Source organism: Choloepus didactylus (genome assembly GCF_015220235.1).
Source record: "Choloepus didactylus isolate mChoDid1 chromosome 24 unlocalized genomic scaffold, mChoDid1.pri SUPER_24_unloc1, whole genome shotgun sequence".
In the NCBI taxonomy this organism is placed as follows: domain Eukaryota; kingdom Metazoa; phylum Chordata; class Mammalia; order Pilosa; family Megalonychidae; genus Choloepus; species Choloepus didactylus.
The window spans coordinates 865,669-886,554 of record NW_023637604.1 but is presented as its reverse complement, the minus strand read 5'-3'; the positions used below and the strand labels follow the sequence as shown (position 1 = coordinate 886,554).

The following is a 20,886-nucleotide window of genomic DNA, read 5'->3' as shown; positions in this document are numbered from 1 at the left end:
GGCATTTATGTTTTGTGTATTTATATTGTGCAGAAGGTTTGGGAAGTTTTCCCCAACAATTTCTTTGAATACTCTTTCTATACCTTTACCCTTCTCTTCCCCTTCTGGAACACCAATGAGTCTTAAATTTGGACGTTTTATTTTATCTATTGTATCCCTGAGATCCATTTCAATTTTTTTGATTTTTTTCTCCATTCTTTCGTTCTTTCATTTTCTGTTCTGTGTCCTCTAGGACACTAAGTCATTGTTTAACTTCCTCTAATCTTGTCTTATGAGTATCCTGAGTCTTTTTAATTTGGCCAACAGTTTCTTTCATTTCCATAAGATCTTCTATTTTTTTTATTTACTCTTGCAATTTCTTTTTTATGCTCTTCTAGGGTCTTCTTTATGTCCTGTATATCCTGTTCCATATTCTTCTTCATGTCCTTTATGTCCTGTGCCACACTCTTGTTCTTTGATTGTATTTCTTTGATTAATTGTGCCAAGTACTTTGTCTCTTCTGATATTTTGATTTGGGTGTTTAGGATTGGGTTCTCCATATCGTCTGGTTTTATCATATGCTTTAAGATTTTCTGTTGTTTATGGCCTGTTGGCATTTGCTTTGCTTGATAGGGTTCTTTCAAGTTATAAAAAATACCAAACTAATTTTTCAGATTTACAACTTGGTGGTGTATACTTTCTCTAACTAACCAGCAGATGGTGTCTGTGGGTCACCTATTCCCCTCAAGTCAGTTCTTCTCAACTTTGTCTTTATGGTGTGTGGGGAAATGATTCTTGTGGGGTTCAATTTGTGAACTCAGTTTGGGTGTGTTGGTGTTTTCTGTCCTGAATGTGGGGCATGTGTCTTGGTGGTTAGGAAGGCAGGGCAGCTTTAATAATCAAACCTCCCAGTTGTTCCCGGAGATTCAAGGCTGTTGCAAGAGTCTAAGCCTTCATTTCAGTTTTACCCCAGATTTTCTCTGCCACTGACCCACAAGTCCCCAGCATTGACATAGCATCCCTGGGTTTTCTGAGTGGGCCCCCCTTCTCAGCTGTGATCTTCCAGGACCTCTGCTGAGGGAAGGCTGTGCTATATCACATGTGCAAGCCATCCCTCAAGGGAAGCCCCAGGCCTCTGGGTGTGCAGGGTCACTCCCAGCCTGATGCAAAGATGGCTGAATGGGGTGTCTCAACCCCCCACTTTTCTCACAGCTCTGCATTCCCAGCTTTGAGACAACTAGCTGTGTGTGCACCCAAGTTCACTGTCCATGGCCGATATTGTGGCATGTGTGCAGTGCTGTGGGATACACACCATCACACTGGGTTTCCTGGCATGGCTCTGGGCTGTGGGTACGCCCTGGACAGGAGTTTCTCCAGCCCACCAGGGAGCCAGCTGCAAGCAGCATGGTTTCTTTCTCCTTTTGGCTCTCCTCTCTGCCCCCCTGGCCCTGGGGGAATCAGCAGCAGGCTATCCTCCATGCCAGACACTGAGAGGTTGGCACAACCCACTCCTGCCATGCTTCACTGCGTGGTTCTCACCATCATAACTGCAGCCACACCTGTTTTTTTTTTTCTTTTTAAAAAGAACTAGTCCATCTCCAAATGCCAACCCCTGGTTTCCCCACATGGCAGCATGGCCACGGGACTTTCAGCCAGCTTACTGACTCATTTCAGAATGCAGACTCCCGGTTTCACCAAGTGCACAGTCCCTGTGGTTTTAGCAGACCTTGTCCAGCTGGTGCATTGCTAGAACTGGTGTTCTGGGTCACTTTCTGGTTTTTATCTAGTATTTTTCATGGAGGTGTTTTTTTGCCCTGTCTCACCTAGCCACCATCTCAGGTTCTGAGATATATAAACAACTCTTACAACTCAACAATGAGAAGACAAATAGCCCAAGTAAAAAACAAACAAAAGATTTGGAGATATGTTTTTTTAAACAGGATATAGAAGTGGCCAATAAACAAATGAAAAGATCATCAACATCATTAGCTATATCAGAAATGCAAATCAAAACCACAGTGACATACCACTTCATACCTACTAAGAATGCTATAATGAAAAAGATGGACAACCCAAGTTTCCATCAACAGATTAATGAATAAACAAAATGTGATATAAACATACAATGGAATATTATTCAGTCATAAAAAGGAATGAAGTTATGAAGACATCATGTTGAGTAAAATAAGCTAGACACAAAAAGACAAATATCACATAATCTCACTATTATGAAATACCTTGAATAAGCAAATTCATAGAGACAAAAAGTAATCACAGGTTACTATGGGCTGGACAATACAGGGAATGGGGAGTTATTGATTAATGGCTGCATAGTTTCTGTTTGAGGTGATAAAAAATTTTGGGTTAATTCCTCCCCTCTACATGGAACATGACTTCCAGGGATGTAAGTCTCCCTGGCAATGTGGGACATGACTCTAAGGGATGAGCCTGGCCCTGGCATCATGGGATTGAGAATGCCTTCTTGACCAAAAGGGGTAAGATAAATGAAACAAAATAGTTTCAGTGGCTAAGATATTTCAAATAGAGTTGAGAAGTTATTCTGGAGGTTAAATTTGTGCAAGCTTCAGCTAGATATTACAAATTGCCATAGTACGCCAAGCTGCAACCAACAGTATTTCTGAATACCCTAAGGACTACCCTGTGCTCTATCTGATACTTTATAAAAGTTTTACATAGTAAGTTCATTTTTTCAGAAACTTAAGGCCTCCAGTTGTTTCTATGCCAAATAAGCCCTGAAACCTAGAGGTACCAGTTTCTCCGAGAACATCAACCAGTTTCATTCCTCTACTCCATGAGGGTGACAGCACAAAGAAGTTAAAATGGTCAGGTCATTGCCCAGATATCCCTGAAGATGGAGAAAATTACCAAATGAGAGGGAGGAAGTATAACTGAGAAATCAGGATTTTAAAATGATTATGACTACTGACTCATTATACAGATACTTCTTTTTTAGTTTATAGTGTACTAGAATAGCCAGAAGGAAATACCTGAAAGAGCTGAACTGTAATCCAGCATCTTTGATCCTTGATAATGATTGTACAGCTATGTAGCTTTTATCATATTGACTGTGTGATTGTAAAAATCTTGTGACTGACACCCTTTATCCAATGTATTGGTAGATGAATAATAGAATAAAGACCTACATGAAAAAAATACATTGGGAATATGGAAAAAATAACCCTATGCAAATTATGGACAATAGTTATAGTAATACTTTAATAATTTTTCATCAATTGTAATAAATGCAACTACTGTCAGAAAATAGTAGAATCACAAAAAAGTGTTATCATCAGTTGTAACAAATTTCCCACACCAGTGCAAGTGTTGGTGTTGGGATGGTGTATGGGAATCCTGTTCTTATGCATGATTGTTCTGTAAACCCACAACATCTCTAATAAAAAAACATTTTTAATAAAAAAAGTTTGAGTAATAGATGCTGTTGATGGTAGCACAATATTGTGAATGCAATTATACTACTGAATTGTACACTTGAAAGTGGTTACAATGGGAAATTTTGAGTTGTATAGATGTTACTACAATAACAAGTTTAAGAAACAACAGACAAAAAGTGTGGGGGTGAGGATATGAAGAAATTGTAATTCTCGTACATTACTGGTGGAAAAGTAAAACAGTGCAACCATAGTGTTAAACAGTGTGACAACTGTTCAATATTTAGACATAGGCTTACCATATGACACAACAATTCTACTTCCAGGAACTTTGAAAGCATGCTAAATGAAAGCAGCCAGGCACAAAATGTTACATATTGTTTGATACTGTTTACATGAAATATATAGAATAGGCAAATCCATGGAGACTGAAAATAGATTAATGGTTTCCAGGGGATGGAAGGAAGGGAAATTGGGACTGTCTGCTGATAGACATGGGGTTTTTCTTTGCAGTGATGTAAATTTTCTTAGATAGTGTTGGATCTTTTGCACAAAACAGTGAATATACTAAAACATGCTGAAGTGTACACTTTAAAATGGGGAATTTTATAAGGAATTCAATTTTTAAATGTCATATAAAACATGATAATGTTACTTCCCTCTTTAAAAAGCTCTGCTTGTTCCTGCTGGATAAAATAAAATTTCTTTAGCCTGGTATAGAAGGTCCTTCCCTATATGGTTCCAAGCTATGCTTCCAGGTTCATCTGCCACATTTCTTCATTAAGTTATAACATACTATATTATATTTCACATCTCTGTGCTTTTGGACATAGCCTTTCCTAATAAGTGAATTCCTTCTTATTCATTCTGTACATCTCAATTCCAGTATTTCCTCCTTTGGGAAGTCTTTCTTCATTCTCACTGGCAGAGAGAATGAAGAATTAGTCATTCCTGCCTCTCAATTCATGGTACTTTCTTTCCAGCCCACAAATGCAGGCTAGTACCTATGCACTAAACCTAAACAAGGTGACTGCTAAAATAGAAAATTTAAATAAGTTCCAGAATCCCTGAACATAATACCCAAAATATCCATAAAACAAATTTAAAAAATCACTCATCATCCCAAGACCCAGGAAAATCACAACATGGAAGAAAAGACAGTCAACAGACACCAATACCAAGGCAAATCAGATTTTGGAATTATCCGGCAAGGATTTTAAAATGACACATCAAAAAATGTGTTAATGAGCCATTACAAATACTCTTGAAGCAAATAAATAAAGTCTCAGCAAGGAAATAGAATACAAAAGAAAGAACCAAGGATGAACTCACTGCCCTCCCCCCTACATGGGAGCCAACTCCCAGGGGTGTTAGATCTCCCTGGCAAGACATGATATGACTCCCGGGGATGAGTCTGGACCCAGCATTGTGGGATTGAGAATATCTTCTTGACCAAAAGGGGGATGCAAAATGAAAAGAAATAAACTTTCCGTGGCTGAGAGATTTCAAATGGAGTCAAGAGGTCACTCTGGTGGACATTCTTATGCATTACATAGATAACACCTCTTAGGTTTTAATGCATTGGAATAGCTAGAAGTAAATACCTGAAACTATCAAACTCCAACCCAGCTGCCTTGACTCTTGAAGATGATTGTATAACAATGTAGCTTACAAGGGGTGACAGTGTGATTGTGAAAACCTTGTGGATCATACTGCCTTTATTTAGTGTATGGATGGATGAGTAGAAAAATGGGGACAAAAACTAAATGAAAAATAGGGTGGGATGGGGGGATGATTTCAGTGCTCTTTTTTAGTTTTACTTTTTATTATTATTTTGATTCTTTCTGATGTAAGGAAAATGTTCAAAAATAGATTGGGGTGATGAATGCATAACTATATGATGGTACTGTGAACAGCTGATTGTACACCATGGATGATTGTATGGTATGTGAATATATTTCAATAAAGCTGAATTTAATTGAAAAATAAAAATTCTACCATAAAAAAAGATTACCTTCCACAACTGATATATGTAGAAAAAGCTGGCCACATATCTGGGAATCAACAATTTTTAAATCTTGGAGGAGTAAAAAAATGAATATAATGGCTCATGTTAGTTTGAGAGGTTACCTGTGTCTATGGCTTCTGTGGTTTCTGAAATGGAGAAAGAAGTAGTGAAATGTCTCTTCTTTAGTGAAAGATGGAATTGAAGAGAGGAAAACCTTCTTTTCAGAAGCTGGTTAACAAGGTACTAGGAGATCCTGGAAGAGGACAGGCAGCCAGAGCATGTTTGAGCCTCGAGGAGGGGTGGAGCTCCAATAAGGCTGTAAGGACCATTGTCCCAGCTCCCCACAACACTATTAGAAAGGTTTGATGAAACAGAAGCTGTCTTCCCAGCTCCTTGGTGAGGGAAAAATTTAGGCAAAAGAGTGAGGAGGGGAAAAACACAGATGCAGAAGAGAAATTGCTCAAAATCATGCACATCCATTGGTCATGTCAACTCTGCTCCAAGGCAAAGTGAAGAGTAGGCTAAGGCCCTGGCCTTACCCCAGGAGATAAGCAGACCTTGGTGAAATGTCTGTTATAATGGCCTGCAGAAACATGGAGGTTTCAGACTTGGAGTCTCCTTGGCTGGACTGCAAGTGCTAATGGGGTTTGCACAAGGAAGCCCCCTAGTACAGTATTACTTACTCCCAGGCAGTAGTTACTCTAAAGTACTAGAAATTCTGGGAATTACATGGGGACAGGCACCCTACAAAATCCAGGCAGTTTAAAAAATTACCAGCCCTATTCAGTTCCAAGAGGGAAGCCAAATGCCTCTCACCCTATTAAATTTTCAATAAAACCACCCTCAATGCTCTGTGATTTTATTGGATATTCTCCACTTTGGCACACAAAAGAATGTGACTTTGTGTTCCTTCTCCATAATGACTTTGCAGTTATCATAGAATGGAGAGTGCTGATTTTAACCCTCACAACCATTTTTGTTGTTGTTATTTTAATGCTGAAAATAGCTATAGCACTAACTTGATAAATTCTCAGTGATTGTTTTATGGAAAAGTGAAAAGTTCTGGAAATGTCAGAAAATTAATTGTAAGGGTATTGGGGCATAACTAAATGTAAAATAAATATAAAACTCAACTGAAATATGTTATAATAAAAAAAAGAACCAAGGAGAAATTATAGAACTGAAAAATACAATCACTGAAATTTTAAAAAAGTATTCACTGATGGATTCAATGGCAAAATATGACAGAGGAATGAGTCAGTGAACTTGAAGATAGAATAGAAATTACTCAATATGTACAACAGAGAGAAAACAGACTGGAAAATTAAAAAAACAGAGCCTCAGAAATCTGTGAGCAACAAGATCTAAAATTTGTATCATCAGAGTTTTCCAGAAGGAGAAGAGAAAGAAAGTGGGGTTGAAAAAGTATTCAAGGAAATAATGGCTGAAAACGTTCCAAATTTGGTGCAAGAAGCTAAGCATATCCCAAATAGTATAAACCCAAAGAAATCCACACTGAGATACATCATAATTAAACTTCTGAAAACGAAGAGAAAAAATCTTGAAAGCAACCAAAGAATAATGATGCATTTCTTATAGTGGAATACCAATGCAAACAACAGCATGTTGCTCATTTCAAACCCACAGAGGCCAGTAGGAAGTGGAACATTTTTTAAATTCAGTTTTATTGAGATATATTCACATACCACACAATCGTCCATTGTGTACAATCAGCCGTTTACAGCACAATCATATAGTTGTGCATTCATCACCCCAATCTCTTTTTAATATTTTCCTTATACCAGAAAGAAACAGAATAAGAATGAAAATAAAAAAGAACACCTAAATCATTCCTCCCCCACAACCCACCCTATCCAGTCTTTGTCCCCATTTTTCCACTCATCCATCCATGTGCTAGCTAAAGGTTTTCACAATCACACTGTCACCCTTGTAATCTTTGTTATACAATCATCTTCAAGAGTCAAGGCTACTGGGTTGGAGTTTGGTATTTACTTCTAGCTATTCCAATACATTAAAACCTAATAGTGTTATCTGTATAGTGAATAAGAATGTCCTCCAGTGCGACCTCTCAACTCCATTTGAAATCTCTCAGCCACTGAAGCTTTATTTCGTTTCATTTCACGTCCCCTTTTCAGTCAAGAAGATGTTCTCTATCCCACTATGCCAGGTCCAGATTCATCCCCAGGGGTCAAATCCTGCATTGCCAGGGAGATTTACTCCCCTAGGAGTCAGGTCCCACATAGAGGGGAGGGTAGTGAGATCACCTGCCCAGGTGGCTTAGTTACAGAGAGAGGGCCACATCTGAGCAACAAAGAGGCACTCAGGGGGAGACTCTTAGGCACAATTATAAGCAGGTTTACCCTCTCCTTTGCAATAACAAGCTTCATAGGGCAAGCCCCAAAACAGAGGGCTCAACATGTCAAGATGTCAGTCCTCAATTTTTGTGAGAACATCAGCAACAATCCAGGTGAGGAAGTCCAACACCTCTGCATCCTCCCCCAGCTTCTCAGGGGGGCCCCAAATATATATTTTTATTCTCCACCAAAGTTACTCTGTGATGTGTTGCTATTTCACTCTAACCTATACAGACCTACCATATCTCACTTCCTATTCAAAGGGAAGTGGAACATTTTTAAAGTCTTGAGAGAAAAGAATTGTCAACTGACAAAACATCATTCAAGGATGAAGGGAAAATAAGAGCATTCTCAGATGAAGAAAACTATGAAGAAATCTGTCACAAGGAAACCTACTCTTAAAGGGTGGCTAAAGGAAATTTTCCAAACAGGATGGAAATAATAACCAAAGAAAGTTTAGAACTTTAGAAAGAAAGGAAGAACAACAGAATGGGCAAAAATAAGAGTAAATGTAACAGATTATTTTTTCCCTTGTGAATTTCTTAAGATATATTTGACTGTTGAAAAGACAAAGATTGGCATTAAAAATATGATGTACTATATGCTGTTGACAAGAAAATAATTTCAAACATGATGGCATAGGAGGCTGAAAGTAAAAGGATAGAAAAAGATATACCATGAAAATATTTACTTAAAAAAAGCATGAGTGGCTATACTAATGTCATATAAAGTAGACTTCAGAGCAAAGAAATTACCAGGAACAAAGAAGAATATTGCATAATGATAAAAGGATCAATCCACAGGAAAGACTTAGCAACCCTAAATGTGTAAACAACAAACAACAGAGCTTCAAAATAGAAGCAATAACTGACAAAGCTGAAAGGAGACATAGACAAATCCACAATTATAGTTGGATACTTCAACACCACACTCTAGGCAACTGATAGAACTACTGGACAGAAAATCTGCAAAGCTAGAGAAGAATTAAACCATTCCATCAATCAACAAGATGTAATGGATAATTATATAACACTCCACCCAACAACAGCAGAACACACATTCTATTCTAGTGCCCATGGAACTTATAACAATACAGAGCACATCTGGGGCCATAAAGCAAACCTCAGCAAATTTAAAAGAATTAAAAACATACAGAGTGTGTTCTCTGACCATAATGGAATCAAATTAGAAATTAATAACATAAAGATAACAGGAGAATCTCCAAACACTTGAAAACTAAACAACACATTATAAATAATCCATGGATCAAAGAGGAATTATTAAGGGAAACAAAAAATAATTTAGAAGTACATTGAACTGAACGACTATGGAGACACAACATATAAAAATTTGTGTTACACAGCTAAAGCATTGCAGAAAGGAAGATTGAAAGCACTAAATGCATATATCAAAGGCAAAGAAAAGGATGGTTTTAGAAATATATACAATGCCAAAAAATCATAGAAAAAAATATTTCTTTAGCCATTTATCAGAATTCGATATTTATCAAATACAAAGTAAATACTAGTAAATCAAATTTAAAAATATACCATCAAAAATTTAAAAACAAAGGAAATGCAAAGCTGATGGTATTAAGGTTATTAACTAGATAAACATAAAAATTTTTGTTCAAATAATCTATCAAAAATTCAAGTTCATACCATATCTACCAGTTAACCAATTCTAATATACTATATGTAATCCTAGTGTGATCACTTCTGTCATACTTCTGTTCTTATGAAATACTTTTCATTCAATTGCTACTTTTGCTTTATTCTGTATCAGTTTCACCAGATAGATGCAAATGAACTTGTTTCTCTCCCCACACAATGTGCACATTTGTATAAATAGTATATAAAAATAGATGACTATGAAAACCTAAGCAGAAAATTTTTTACACCAAACTCTCTCTTCTGCCTGGACCTTTCTCAATAATTAGTGGTCTCCTACACCTACAGTATGATCAGTGATGTTCATAGCCACAACCCTGAGGAATTATGGAATACTATAGACTCATTCAAACAATCAAATACTAAATTAAGTTCAAATGGTTTAAGAATTATTCGCATCTTATTATATACAATTCTAAGAAATTGAGTGCTACATATATGATTTATTTGCTATTTATTAATAAAATAACCCATTCCATAACCATTTTGAATAACAGACCTTACTTTACCAGGGATAAAAAGAAAAAGTAGGATGTCAGGAAAAGACAGCAATTACCAAGTGTACTGTGACCAGGTTTTATGTGACTTTGAACAAAGGGTGAAATATTGACTTATTTAAGCAAGCAGTGCCAAACTGGTTTACTTTCAATAGAACATGAAGTTCTGAATTACATATTAGTACCAAGGGTAAGGGTATCCTCTAATTTGCACCATCGTAAATTTCAGACATTGTATTTTATACAGTCTTCTATTTTTAAAGGAGTCAAACTCAACTGTGAGATCTTATTTTTCTTCAATAAAGTTAGTGTGCAGTGCATCTTTCTTCATGAAATAAGAGAAAGAAAGACAGCACTGGCAAAGATCTCACAGTGTGTTTGGCAACCATACCAACAAATAATTTCAAAGCAGATTTTTTTTATAATAACTCTGGATATAATATTACAATTTTTTTTAATCTTCATTTTATTGAGATATATTCACATACCACGCGGTCATACAAAACAAATTGTACATTCGATTCTTCACAGTACCATTACATAGTTGTACATTCATCACCAAAATCAATCCCTGACACCTTCATTAGCACACACACAAAAATAACAAGAATAATAATTAAAGTGAAAAAGAGGAATTGAAGTAAAAAAGAACACTGGGTACCTTTGTCTGTTTGTTTCCTTCCCCTATTTTTCTACTCATCCATCCATAAACGAGACAAAGTGGAGTGTGGTCCTTATGGCTTCCCCAATCACACTGTCACCCCTCATGAGCTACATTTTTATACAACTGTCTTCAAGATTCATGGGTTCTGGGTTGTACTTTGATAGTTTCAGGTATCCACCACCAGCTACCCCAATTCTTTAGAACCTAAAATGGGTTGTCTAAAGTGTAAGTAAGACTGCCCACCAGAGTGACCTCTTGTCTCCCCTTGGAATCTCTCTGCCACTGAAGCTTATTTCATTTCCTTTCACATCCCCCTTTTGGTCAAGAAGATGTTCTCCGTCCCACGATGCCAGGTCTACATTCCTCCCCAGGAGTCATATTCCATGTTGCCAGGGAGATTCACTCCCCTGGGTGTCTGACCCCACGTAGGGGGGAGGGCAGTGATTTCACCTTTCAAGTTGGCTTAGCTAGAGAGAGAGGGCCACATCTGAGCAACAAAGAGGCATTCGGGAGGAGGCTCTTAGGTACAACCATAGGGAGGCCTAGCCTCTCCTTTGCAGCAACTGTCTTCCCAAAGGTAAAACCTGTGGTAGAGGGCTCAACCCATCAAACCACCAGTCCCCTATGTCTGTGGTCATGTTAGTAACCATGGAGGTGGGGTAGGCGAATACCCCTGCATTCTCCACAGGCTCCTCAAGGGGGCACTGCATCTTTTTTTTTTTCCTTGTTTTTTTTTTTGTTTTTTTTTTTAACTTTCCCTTCTTTTTTAAATCAACTGTATGAAAAAAAAAGTTAAAAAGAAAACAAACATACAATAAAAGAACATTTTAAAGAGACCATAACAAGGGAGTAAGAAAAAGACAACTAACCTAAGATAACTGCTTAACTTCCAACATGTTCCTACTTTACCCCAAGAAAGTTGCCTAATATAGCAACATTTCTGTGAACTTGCTCCTACTATATCCATCAGAAATTAACAGACCATAGTCATTCCTGGGCATCCCCAGAACGTTAAATAGCTTATCTGTTCTTCTTGGATTATTGTTCCCCCTTCCTTAATTGCTCTCTATTGCTAGTTCCCCTACATTCTACATTATAAGCCATTTATTTTAAATTTTTCAAAGTTCACATTAGTGGTAGCATATAATATTTCTCTTTTTGTGCCTGGCTTATTTCGCTCAGCATTATGTCTTCAAGGTTCATCCATGTGGTCATATGTTTCATGAGATTGTTCCTTCTTACTGCCGTGTAGTATTCCATCATGTGTATATACCACATTTTATTTATCCACTCATCTGTTGAAGGACATTTGGGTTGTTTCCATCTCTTGGCAATTGTGAATAATGCTGCTATGAACATTGGCGTGCAGATATCTGTTCGTGTCACTGCTTTCCAATCTTCTGGGTATATACCGAGAAGTGCAATCGCTGGATCGAATGGTAACTCTGTATCTAATTTTCTAAGGAACTGCCAGACTGACTTCCAGAGTGGCTGAACCGTTATACAGTCCCACCAACAATGAATAAGAGTTCCAATTTCTCCACATCCCCTCCAGCATTTGTAATTTCCTGTTTGTTTAATGGCAGCCATTCTAATCGGTGTTAGATGGTATCTCATTGTGGTCTTAATCTGCATCTTTCTAATAGCTAGTAAAGCTGAACATTTTTTGTGTGTTTCTTGGCCATTTGTATTTCCTCTTCAGAGAACTGTCTTTTCTTATCTTTTGCCCATTTTATAATTGGGCTGTCTGTACTATTGTCATTGAGTTTTAGGATTTCTTTATATATGCAAGATATCAGTCTTTTGTCAGATACATGGTTTCCAAAAATTTTTTCCCATTGAGTTGGCTGCCTCTTTACCTTTTCGAGAAATTCAGTTGAGGTGCAGAAACTTCTAAGCTTGAGGAGTTCTCATTTATCTATTTTTTCTTTTGTTGCTTGTGCTTTGGGTGTAAAGTCTAGGAAGTGGCTGCCTAATACAAGGTCTTGAAGATGTTTTCCTACATTATCTTCTAGGAGTTTTATGGTACTTTCTTTTATATTGAGATCTTTGGTCCATTTTGAGTTAATTTTTGTGTACAGTGTGAGGTAGGGGTCCTCCTTCTTTCTTTTGTATATGGATATCCAAGTCTACGAGCCCCATTTGTTGAAAAGACTATTATGACTCAGTTCAGTGACTTTGGGGGCTTTATCAAAGATCAGTCGGCCATAGATCTGAGGGTCTATCTCTGAATTCTCAATTCAATTCCATTGATCTATATGTCTATATTTGTGCCAGTAGCATGCTGTTTTTGGCAACTGTGGCTTTATAATAAGCTTCCAAGTCAGGGAGTGTAAGTCCTCCCACTTCGTTTTTCTTTTTTAGAGTGTCTTTAGCAATTTGAGGCATCTTCCCTTTCCAAATAAATTTGATAACTAGCTTTTCCAAGTCTGCAAAGTAGGTTGTTGGAATTTTGATTGGGATTGCATTGAATCTGTAGATGAGTTTGGGTAGAATTGACATCTTAATGACATTTAGCCTTCCTATCCATGAACATGGAATATTTTTCCAAGTTTTAAGGTCCCCTTCTATTTCTTTTAGTAGAGTTACGTAGTTTTCTTTGTATAGGTCTTTTACATCTTTGGTTAAGTTTATTCCTAGGTACTTGATTTTTTTAGTTGCTATTGAAAATGGTATCTTTTTCTTGAGTGTCTCTTCAGTTTGTTCATTTCTAGCATATAGAAACATTACTGACTTATGTGCATTAATCTTGTATCCTGCTACTTTGCTAAATTTGTTTATTAGCTCTAGTAGCTGTATCATCGATTTCTCATGGTTTTCTAGAGATAAGATTATATCAGCTGCAAACAATGACAGTTTTACTTCTTCTTTTCCAATTTGGATGCCTTTTATTTCTTTGTCTTGCCGGATTGCCCTGGCTAGCACTTCCAGCACAATGTTGAATAACAGTGGTGACAGCGGGCATCCTTGTCTTGTTCCTGATCTTAGAGGGAAGGCTTTCAGTCTCTCACCATTGAGTACTATGCTGGCTGTGGGTTTTTCATATATGCTCTTTATCATGTTGAGGAAGTTTCCTTCACTTCCTACCTTTTGAAGTGTTTTTATCAAAAATGGATGTTGGATTTGGTCAAATGCTTTTTCAGCATCTATTGAGATGATCATTTGATTTTTCCCTTTTGAACTGTTAATCTGTTGTAATACATTAATTGATTTTCTTGTTGAACCTGGCATGCCTGGATTGAACCCCACTTGGTCATGGTGTATGATTTTTTTAATGGGTCTTTGGATTCGATTTGCAAGTATTTTGTTGAGGATTTTTGCATCTATATTCATTAGGTAGATTGGCCAGTAGTTTTCCTTTTTTGTAGCATCTTTGCCTGGTTTTGGTATTAGATTGATGTTAGCATCATAAAATGAGTTCGGTAGTGTTCCATTTTCTTCAATGTTTTGAAAGAGTTTGAGTAAGATTGGTGTCAGTTCTTTCTGGAAAGCTTGGTAGAATTCTCCTGTGAAGCCATCTGGCCCTGGGCATTTATTTATGGGAAGATTTTTGATGACTGATTGGATGTCTTTGCTTGTGATGGGTTGATTGAGGTCTTCTATTTCTTCTCTGGTCAGTCTAGGTTGTTCATATGTTTCCAGGAAATTGTCCATTTCCTCTACATTATCCAGTTTGTTGCCATACAGTTGTTCATAGTATCCTCTTATAATTTTTTTTAATTTCTTCAGGATCTGCAGTTATGTCACCTTTTTCATTCATTATTTGTTTATATGGGTCCTCTCTCTTTTTGATTTTGTCAGTCCAGCTAGGGGCTTGTCAATCTTGTTAATCTTCTCAAAGAACCAACTTTTGGTGATATTTATCCTCTCTATTGTTTTTATGTTCTCTATGTCATTTATTTCTGCTTTAATCCTTGTTATTTCTTTTCTTCTACTTGGTTTAGAATTGGTTTGCTCTTCGTTTTCTAGCTTCTTCAGTTGATCCATTAGTTCTTTGATTTTGGCTCTTTCTTCCTTTTTAATATATGCGTTTAGTGCTATAAATTTCCCCCTTAGCACTGCTTTTGCTGCATCCCATAGGTTTTGGTATGTTGTGTTCTCATTTTCATTCGTCTCTATATATTTAGCAATTTCTCTTGCTATTTCTTCGTTAACCCAATGATTGTTTAGGAGTGTGTTGTTTAACCTCCAGGTATTTGTGAATTTTCTGAGTCTCTGATGGTTATTGACTTCTAATTGTATTCCATTGCAGTCAGAGAATGTGCTTTGAATAATTTCAATCTTTTTAAATTTATTGAGGCTTGTTTTATGTCCCAGCATATGATCTATTCTGGAGAAAGTTCCGTGAGCACTAGAAAAGTATGTGTATCCTGGTGATTTGGGATGTAATGTCCTGTATATGTCTGTTAAACCTAATTCATTTATCAGATTGTTTAGGTTTTCAATTTCCTTATTGGTCTTCTGTCTGGTTGATCTATCTATAGGAGAGAGTGATGTGTTGAAGTCTCCCACAATTATTGTGGAAACATCAATTGCTTCCTTTAGTTTTGCCAGTGTTTCTCTCACGTATTTTGTGGCACCTTGATTGGGTGCATAGACATTTACGATTGTTATTTCTTCTTGTTGAATTGCCCCTTTTATTAGTATGTAGTGGCCTTCTTTGTCTCTCAAAACATCCCTGCATTTAAAGTCTATTTTATCTGAGATTAATATTGCTACACCTGCTTTCTTTTGGCTGTAGCTTGCATGAAATATTTTTTTCCATCCTTTCACTTTCAGTTTCTTTGTGTCTCTGTGTCTAAGATGAGTCTCTTGTATGCAACATACTGATGGTTCATTGTTTTTGATCCATTCTGTGAATCTATATCTTTTAATTGGGAAGTTTAATCCATTTATATTCAACATTATAACCTTGAAGGCATTTCTTGAATCAGCCATCTTATCTTTTGGTTTATGTTTGTCATATTTTTCCCCCCTCTCTATTACTATCCTTTATTGTACCCATACTGAAACTCTTTAGTACTGAACCTTTCTCCAAGTGTCTCTGTCCTTTCTTTGTTTCTCTGTCTGAGGGCTTCCTTTAGTATCTCCAGTAGGGCACGTCTCTTGTTAGCAAATTCTCTCAGCGTTTGTTTCTCTGTGAAAAATTTAAGCTCTCCCTCAAAGTTGAAGGAGAGCTTTGCTGGATAAAGTATTCTTGGTTGGACATTTTTCTCACTCAGAATTTTAAATATATCATGCCACTGCCTTCTCACCTCCATGGTGGCTGCTGAGTAGTCCCTACTTAGTCTTATGCTGTTTCCTTTGTATGTGGTGAATTGCTTTTCTCTTGCTGCTTTCAGAACTTGCTCCTTCTCTTCCGTGTTTGACAGTGTGATCAGAATATGTCTCGGAGTGGGTTTATTTGGATTTATTCTATTTGGAGTTTGCTGAGCATTTATGATTTGTGTATTTATGTTATTTAGAAGATTTGGGAAGTTTTCCCCAACAATTTCTTTGAATACTCTTCCTAGACCTTTACCCTTTTCTTCCCCTTCTGGAACACCAATGAGTCTTATATTCGGACGTTTCATATTATCTATCATATCCCTGAGGTCCGTTTCGATTTTTTCAATTATTTCCCCATTCTTTCTTTTATGCTTTCATTTTCCATTCTGTCATCTTCCAGGTCACTGATTCGTTGTTCAACTTCCTCTAGTCTTGTACTATGACTGTCCAGAATCTTTTTAATTTGGTCAATAGTTTCTTTAATTTCCATAAGATCATCCATTTTTTTATTTAGTCTTGCAATGTCTTCTTTATGCTCTTCTAGGGTCTTCTTGATATCCTTTGTATCCCGTACTATGGTCTCATTGTTCACCTTTCGTTCTTTGAGTAGCTGCTCTAGGCACTGTGTCTCTTCTGATCTTTTGATTTGGGTGCTTGGGCTTGGGTTGTCCATATTGTCTGTTTTTTTCATATGCTGTATAATTTTCTGTTGTTTTTGGCCTCTTGGTATTTGCTGAACTTGATAGGGTTCTTTTAGGATTTGTAGACCAATTGAAGTCCTTATCTCTAATTTATCAGATCTACAGCTTCGTGGAGTACCCTTTCTCTAACTAACTAGCAGGTGGCATCCACGAGCCACCTGTTCTCCACAAGCCAGTTCTCCCCTGCTTAGACTTTTTGGTGAGTGGGGGAGTGAGTCTTGTGGGTTCCAATTGGTGTACCAAGCTTACGTGTGTAGTTGGTGTTGCCCGCCCTGTATATAGGGCGTGTCTCTAGGCAGTCAGGGGGGGGAGGTGGCTCTAAGAATCAAATCTCCCAGGTGATCCTAGAATTTTAAAGCTGCTGCAATAGTCTAATCCTTCAGTTCAGTCCTGCCACAGTTTGTCTCTGCCACTGACCCACAAGTCCTTGATATTGGCGTATGGCTCCTGAGACTTGCAAGTGGGCCCCTCTTCCAGGCTGTGCACCCCGGGTCCTCTGTTGAGGAATGACTGTGCTATGTCACAGGTGAGTGCTGTCCCCCCAGGGCAGTTCTGGGCTTCTGGGCTTTGTAGGGAGGCTCCCAGTCTGCTGAAATGATGGCTGAATGGGGCTTTGTTAATTCACACTGCTCCACCTTCCCAACTCTGGGACAATCAGCTGAGGTTGCAGGGAAGGCTAATGTCCACACCCAGTTTTGTGGTGTGTGCCTGTTATTTGAAGCGCTTCTGTCACACTGGGTTGTCTGGGGCAGCTCTGGGATAAGGGGCTGGCGATGGGCAGGAGTGTTTCCTGCCCACCAGGATGATGGCTGTTAACAGACACCCCCCTTTTCTTGGGAAGTTGTGGTGTTTAGTAAATTTTCTTGGCCACTGGATTATTGCCTTTTGTCTCAGAGCTCTCTTAGTTCTGATCTTGTCTTGAGCTGCCCAAACTGCAAGTCTTTGAAGCTTTCTGTATTGGGCTTAGATTTCGCTGATCTCAGCAGTTTCACGTTTTCATGAGTGTTGTATGAAGTATTCCCAAAGTCAGATTGCTCTGTGGTGTCCAGTCCATACAGTTCCTGGCTTCTACCTACTTTCCTGGAGGAGTAACTAAAACATACAGCTCACTAATCCGCCATCTTGCCCCGCCTCCCAATATTATTCTAAGAACAAAAAAAATGAACTGCTATTAAACTGTGACTTTTATCCTTACATTTCTCATGGCATCAATAGAGTTTCTAATATCTCTGTAGGGAATGGAAATTAATTAAACTTTAATAAAGAAATTGAATAAATTTCAAAAAACAAGATAAGCCAAGGGCAATTGCAGGTCAGAACTTCTTCATATGAAACTTCTGTTTTTAAAATATATGCATAGTGACTGTAAATTATGGTTGTGAAATTAAGTATAGACAATATAGACAACATAAAATTAGGGCATTCATCAATATACTTACTCTAGGCACACGTTTCCATAGGCTCTTTGACAACGTGAGTATTTAAAAATAACATGGTTGAAAAATAAAGACCATGGTTATACCAGCACTTAGTACAATGTTTCATAAATGATTTTATGAAGCATGTCAACTACAGAAGCAAAATCACAAAGTTTTAGAAGCAGTATATTGATCAAGACAACCAATATTTTTACAGAGCCTTTCACTAGAAGTTATGACTAGATCCTTCAGAAAGATTATGTTTCCTCCTGTGAAAGACTTTACAAGAACCTCTCTCACTGCAGAATAGCAGAGAGGCAATGTTCCACCATTGATTATTTCACTATTGTAGTTAACTGCTTACCCACTGAAATGAAATGCTCAAATAAAGCTGTTCATGTAATATGACCAGTCGTTCATTATTGTAACTGTTTATGAACCAGTTTAGGAAGTCTTGTCTAGTTTCTGTTCATGTGGTGATTGTTCTATGCACTGATAAATACGACTTCCTGAAGTAATTAATCCAGAACATAGAATGAAATGATTTTTTAATTGTATAAGCCATATATGTTTCTCAGGAATGGAAGACAACCTTCTTTTCTGTCATTAGAGACCTTAAATCATAAAAACTAAGTTTTACCTTATTCTATAGACTTACATCCTGTTCAGAAACCAATGTATGAACAACATATGCCAAAACAGCTAGAAATTGAATAAGTTACATATTAAATGTACAGTTATATACAGTGGTTCATTGTCTTGCATTAACTGCAAGTGGAAATTTATTGATTATGACTAAGACATTGCTCCAACATTTAAATGTAGAAAGTTTCATTTTCTAAACAACTTTTATGTTTTATTTTAAAAACAGACCAAGAATGGTTAAAATGGAAATTTTTATGTTATATATGTGTTACCATAATAATTAAAAAAACAAACAAATGGGCCAAGACCAATAAGATTGTATCAGAGAGAAAGAGATGCCTGTGGGACTGGTTTTATAGCAACAAGTACAGCGGCAGTTTGAAAACCCACAAATATGGTCCTGCAAAGCTTACAAATAGCTCTGTGTTCTGAAACATGAGAACTTATTCTCCTAAGTATGACTTTGTTTTGTTGCTTAGGACATGCATTTAACCTTACAAAGCTATATACTTTCTGGAATTACCTTTTTCTTTAACAACAATAAAAAACTTTAAAAGAAAATTTGACAATTTTTTCTCTGTCTTCTTGTTAAGATACTGAAATTATGTTTTCTTTGGAGATCTTCCCTTGCAACTTACTTTTATCTTCTTGTAGCCATTCAGAGCTACAAGGGAGCTTAAAGATAATTGAATAGCCTCCATTATTTTCCAGATGAAGAAACTGAGTCTTGGCCAATGCTACAGAGCTTGTTCATGGTAGAGCTCCTTAGCTCAAAGCTCTTTTCAATAGATTGATTATGTGTACTCTAATTTTGATTCTTTTTTGCCTTTTCCCTAAAGTATAAAAAATTTCATAACATTTGCTCAAATTTATTTATTCACTTTCTCCTAAGAAAAAGAGAGTTGAGGAAAGTTTAGTATATTTCAAGTACTGCTTAGGAGAGAATATTTTGATTCTAGACACTCATTCTAATATAACCCTTGAATCAAGAAAGGTAATTAATTCACCAAGATGTCTCTAGTTCTAAGTAAAAACTGAGGCCTACAAACCACCATAGTATCACTATTAAATGCACTGAGGGGTTATGCAAACTGACACAAAGAAACATGGTATTCTCAGAGCCAGCTAATATCCTTCCCCAAAATGATTTTCCTTATCACATATATTCAGATTACTCCCCAATGCAATTCTTCACTCTGGACTGCTCTCCTAAGATCTACATATACATATATTTACCTGTAAATCTCACAGATTCTTTGAACTCAACATTTCTAGCAATTTTCACCCAAAATTACTCCTTCATTTATATTTCTCTATCTTGATTAACAGCATCACTACCCACCTAAGTGGAACAAAGCTAGAAACTAGGACTGAGTCATTCTAGACTCCTCTTTTTCAACATTTCACATTCAACTTGTCTCTAAGGCCTCTTGACTCTATTTCCTTAACAGCTTTTTTGTATCTGCTTTTCTATCACCAATAATCAATAATAAAATTAGTGAATTCTATCTTTATGAATCAGCATATTACTTTGGGTCTCAATTTCCTTTTTGTCTCCAAAAATGGACTCTATTTCCATACCCGTGTCATTGGATCTTTACACATGCTCACAGAGCTGTTGCTGCTTCAGGATTTTCTCCTTGAAGCCTTTATTCCCAAAACCCTCTGTTCACTCCCCAGAGTGAATTGTCACCATCAGAACTCCACAGTTAGGAATAGCAACTCTGAGCCAGGGCATTCTCTGTTAACAAACTGGTGCAGGTCTTCAAATACAAAAGACTCACAAGGGATGCAGCAAATTATTGAATAACATTTTAAGGTTATTTTTTGGGTAAAAAAGCCAGAGAATATGTGGTTGCTGGATGTGATGTGAGGTAAAATGGAGTTAGACAGAAAGGCCTGGAAGAATGTATTACCCATTTTTTCTTTATTTAAGTTATCTTTGTATTTCTTGGCCTGTGTGGTGGGTATATGGGGGTTCACTTTATTGTTCATTAAACTGTTCATATACATTTTCACATTTTTATGTATTTCATAATTCACAATGTAAAAATTATTAAAGAAAAATGTTTTTAGAGGAGGTCAGATTTCAGAAGTTACTTGAATGAATAAAGATCGAGTACCTGGCATGCTAGTGCAGGAAAAGCATTCTGATGGCAGTACATATGCTTCTCTAGCAGAAAACTCAGTGGCAGCAAGATATACCAACAGAAGTACAGATCAGAAGAGTAGACATTAAGAGAAGACAAAG

At 37.1% G+C, this 20,886-nt stretch overlaps 1 protein-coding gene across 1 annotated transcript in view; it reads right to left on the bottom strand.

Annotated features, from left to right (window-relative positions):
• The window catches only part of ZC3H12B (zinc finger CCCH-type containing 12B), a 94,308-nt gene extending 74,068 nt beyond the window's left edge, over nt 1-20,240 (bottom strand). Inside the window, exon 1 of the mRNA XM_037823742.1 lies at nt 20,217-20,240. Coding sequence (XP_037679670.1) covers nt 20,217-20,240 — 24 coding nt within the window. The remainder of the gene's footprint in view (nt 1-20,216) is intronic.
• Between the last annotated feature and the right edge of the window lie 646 nt (nt 20,241-20,886).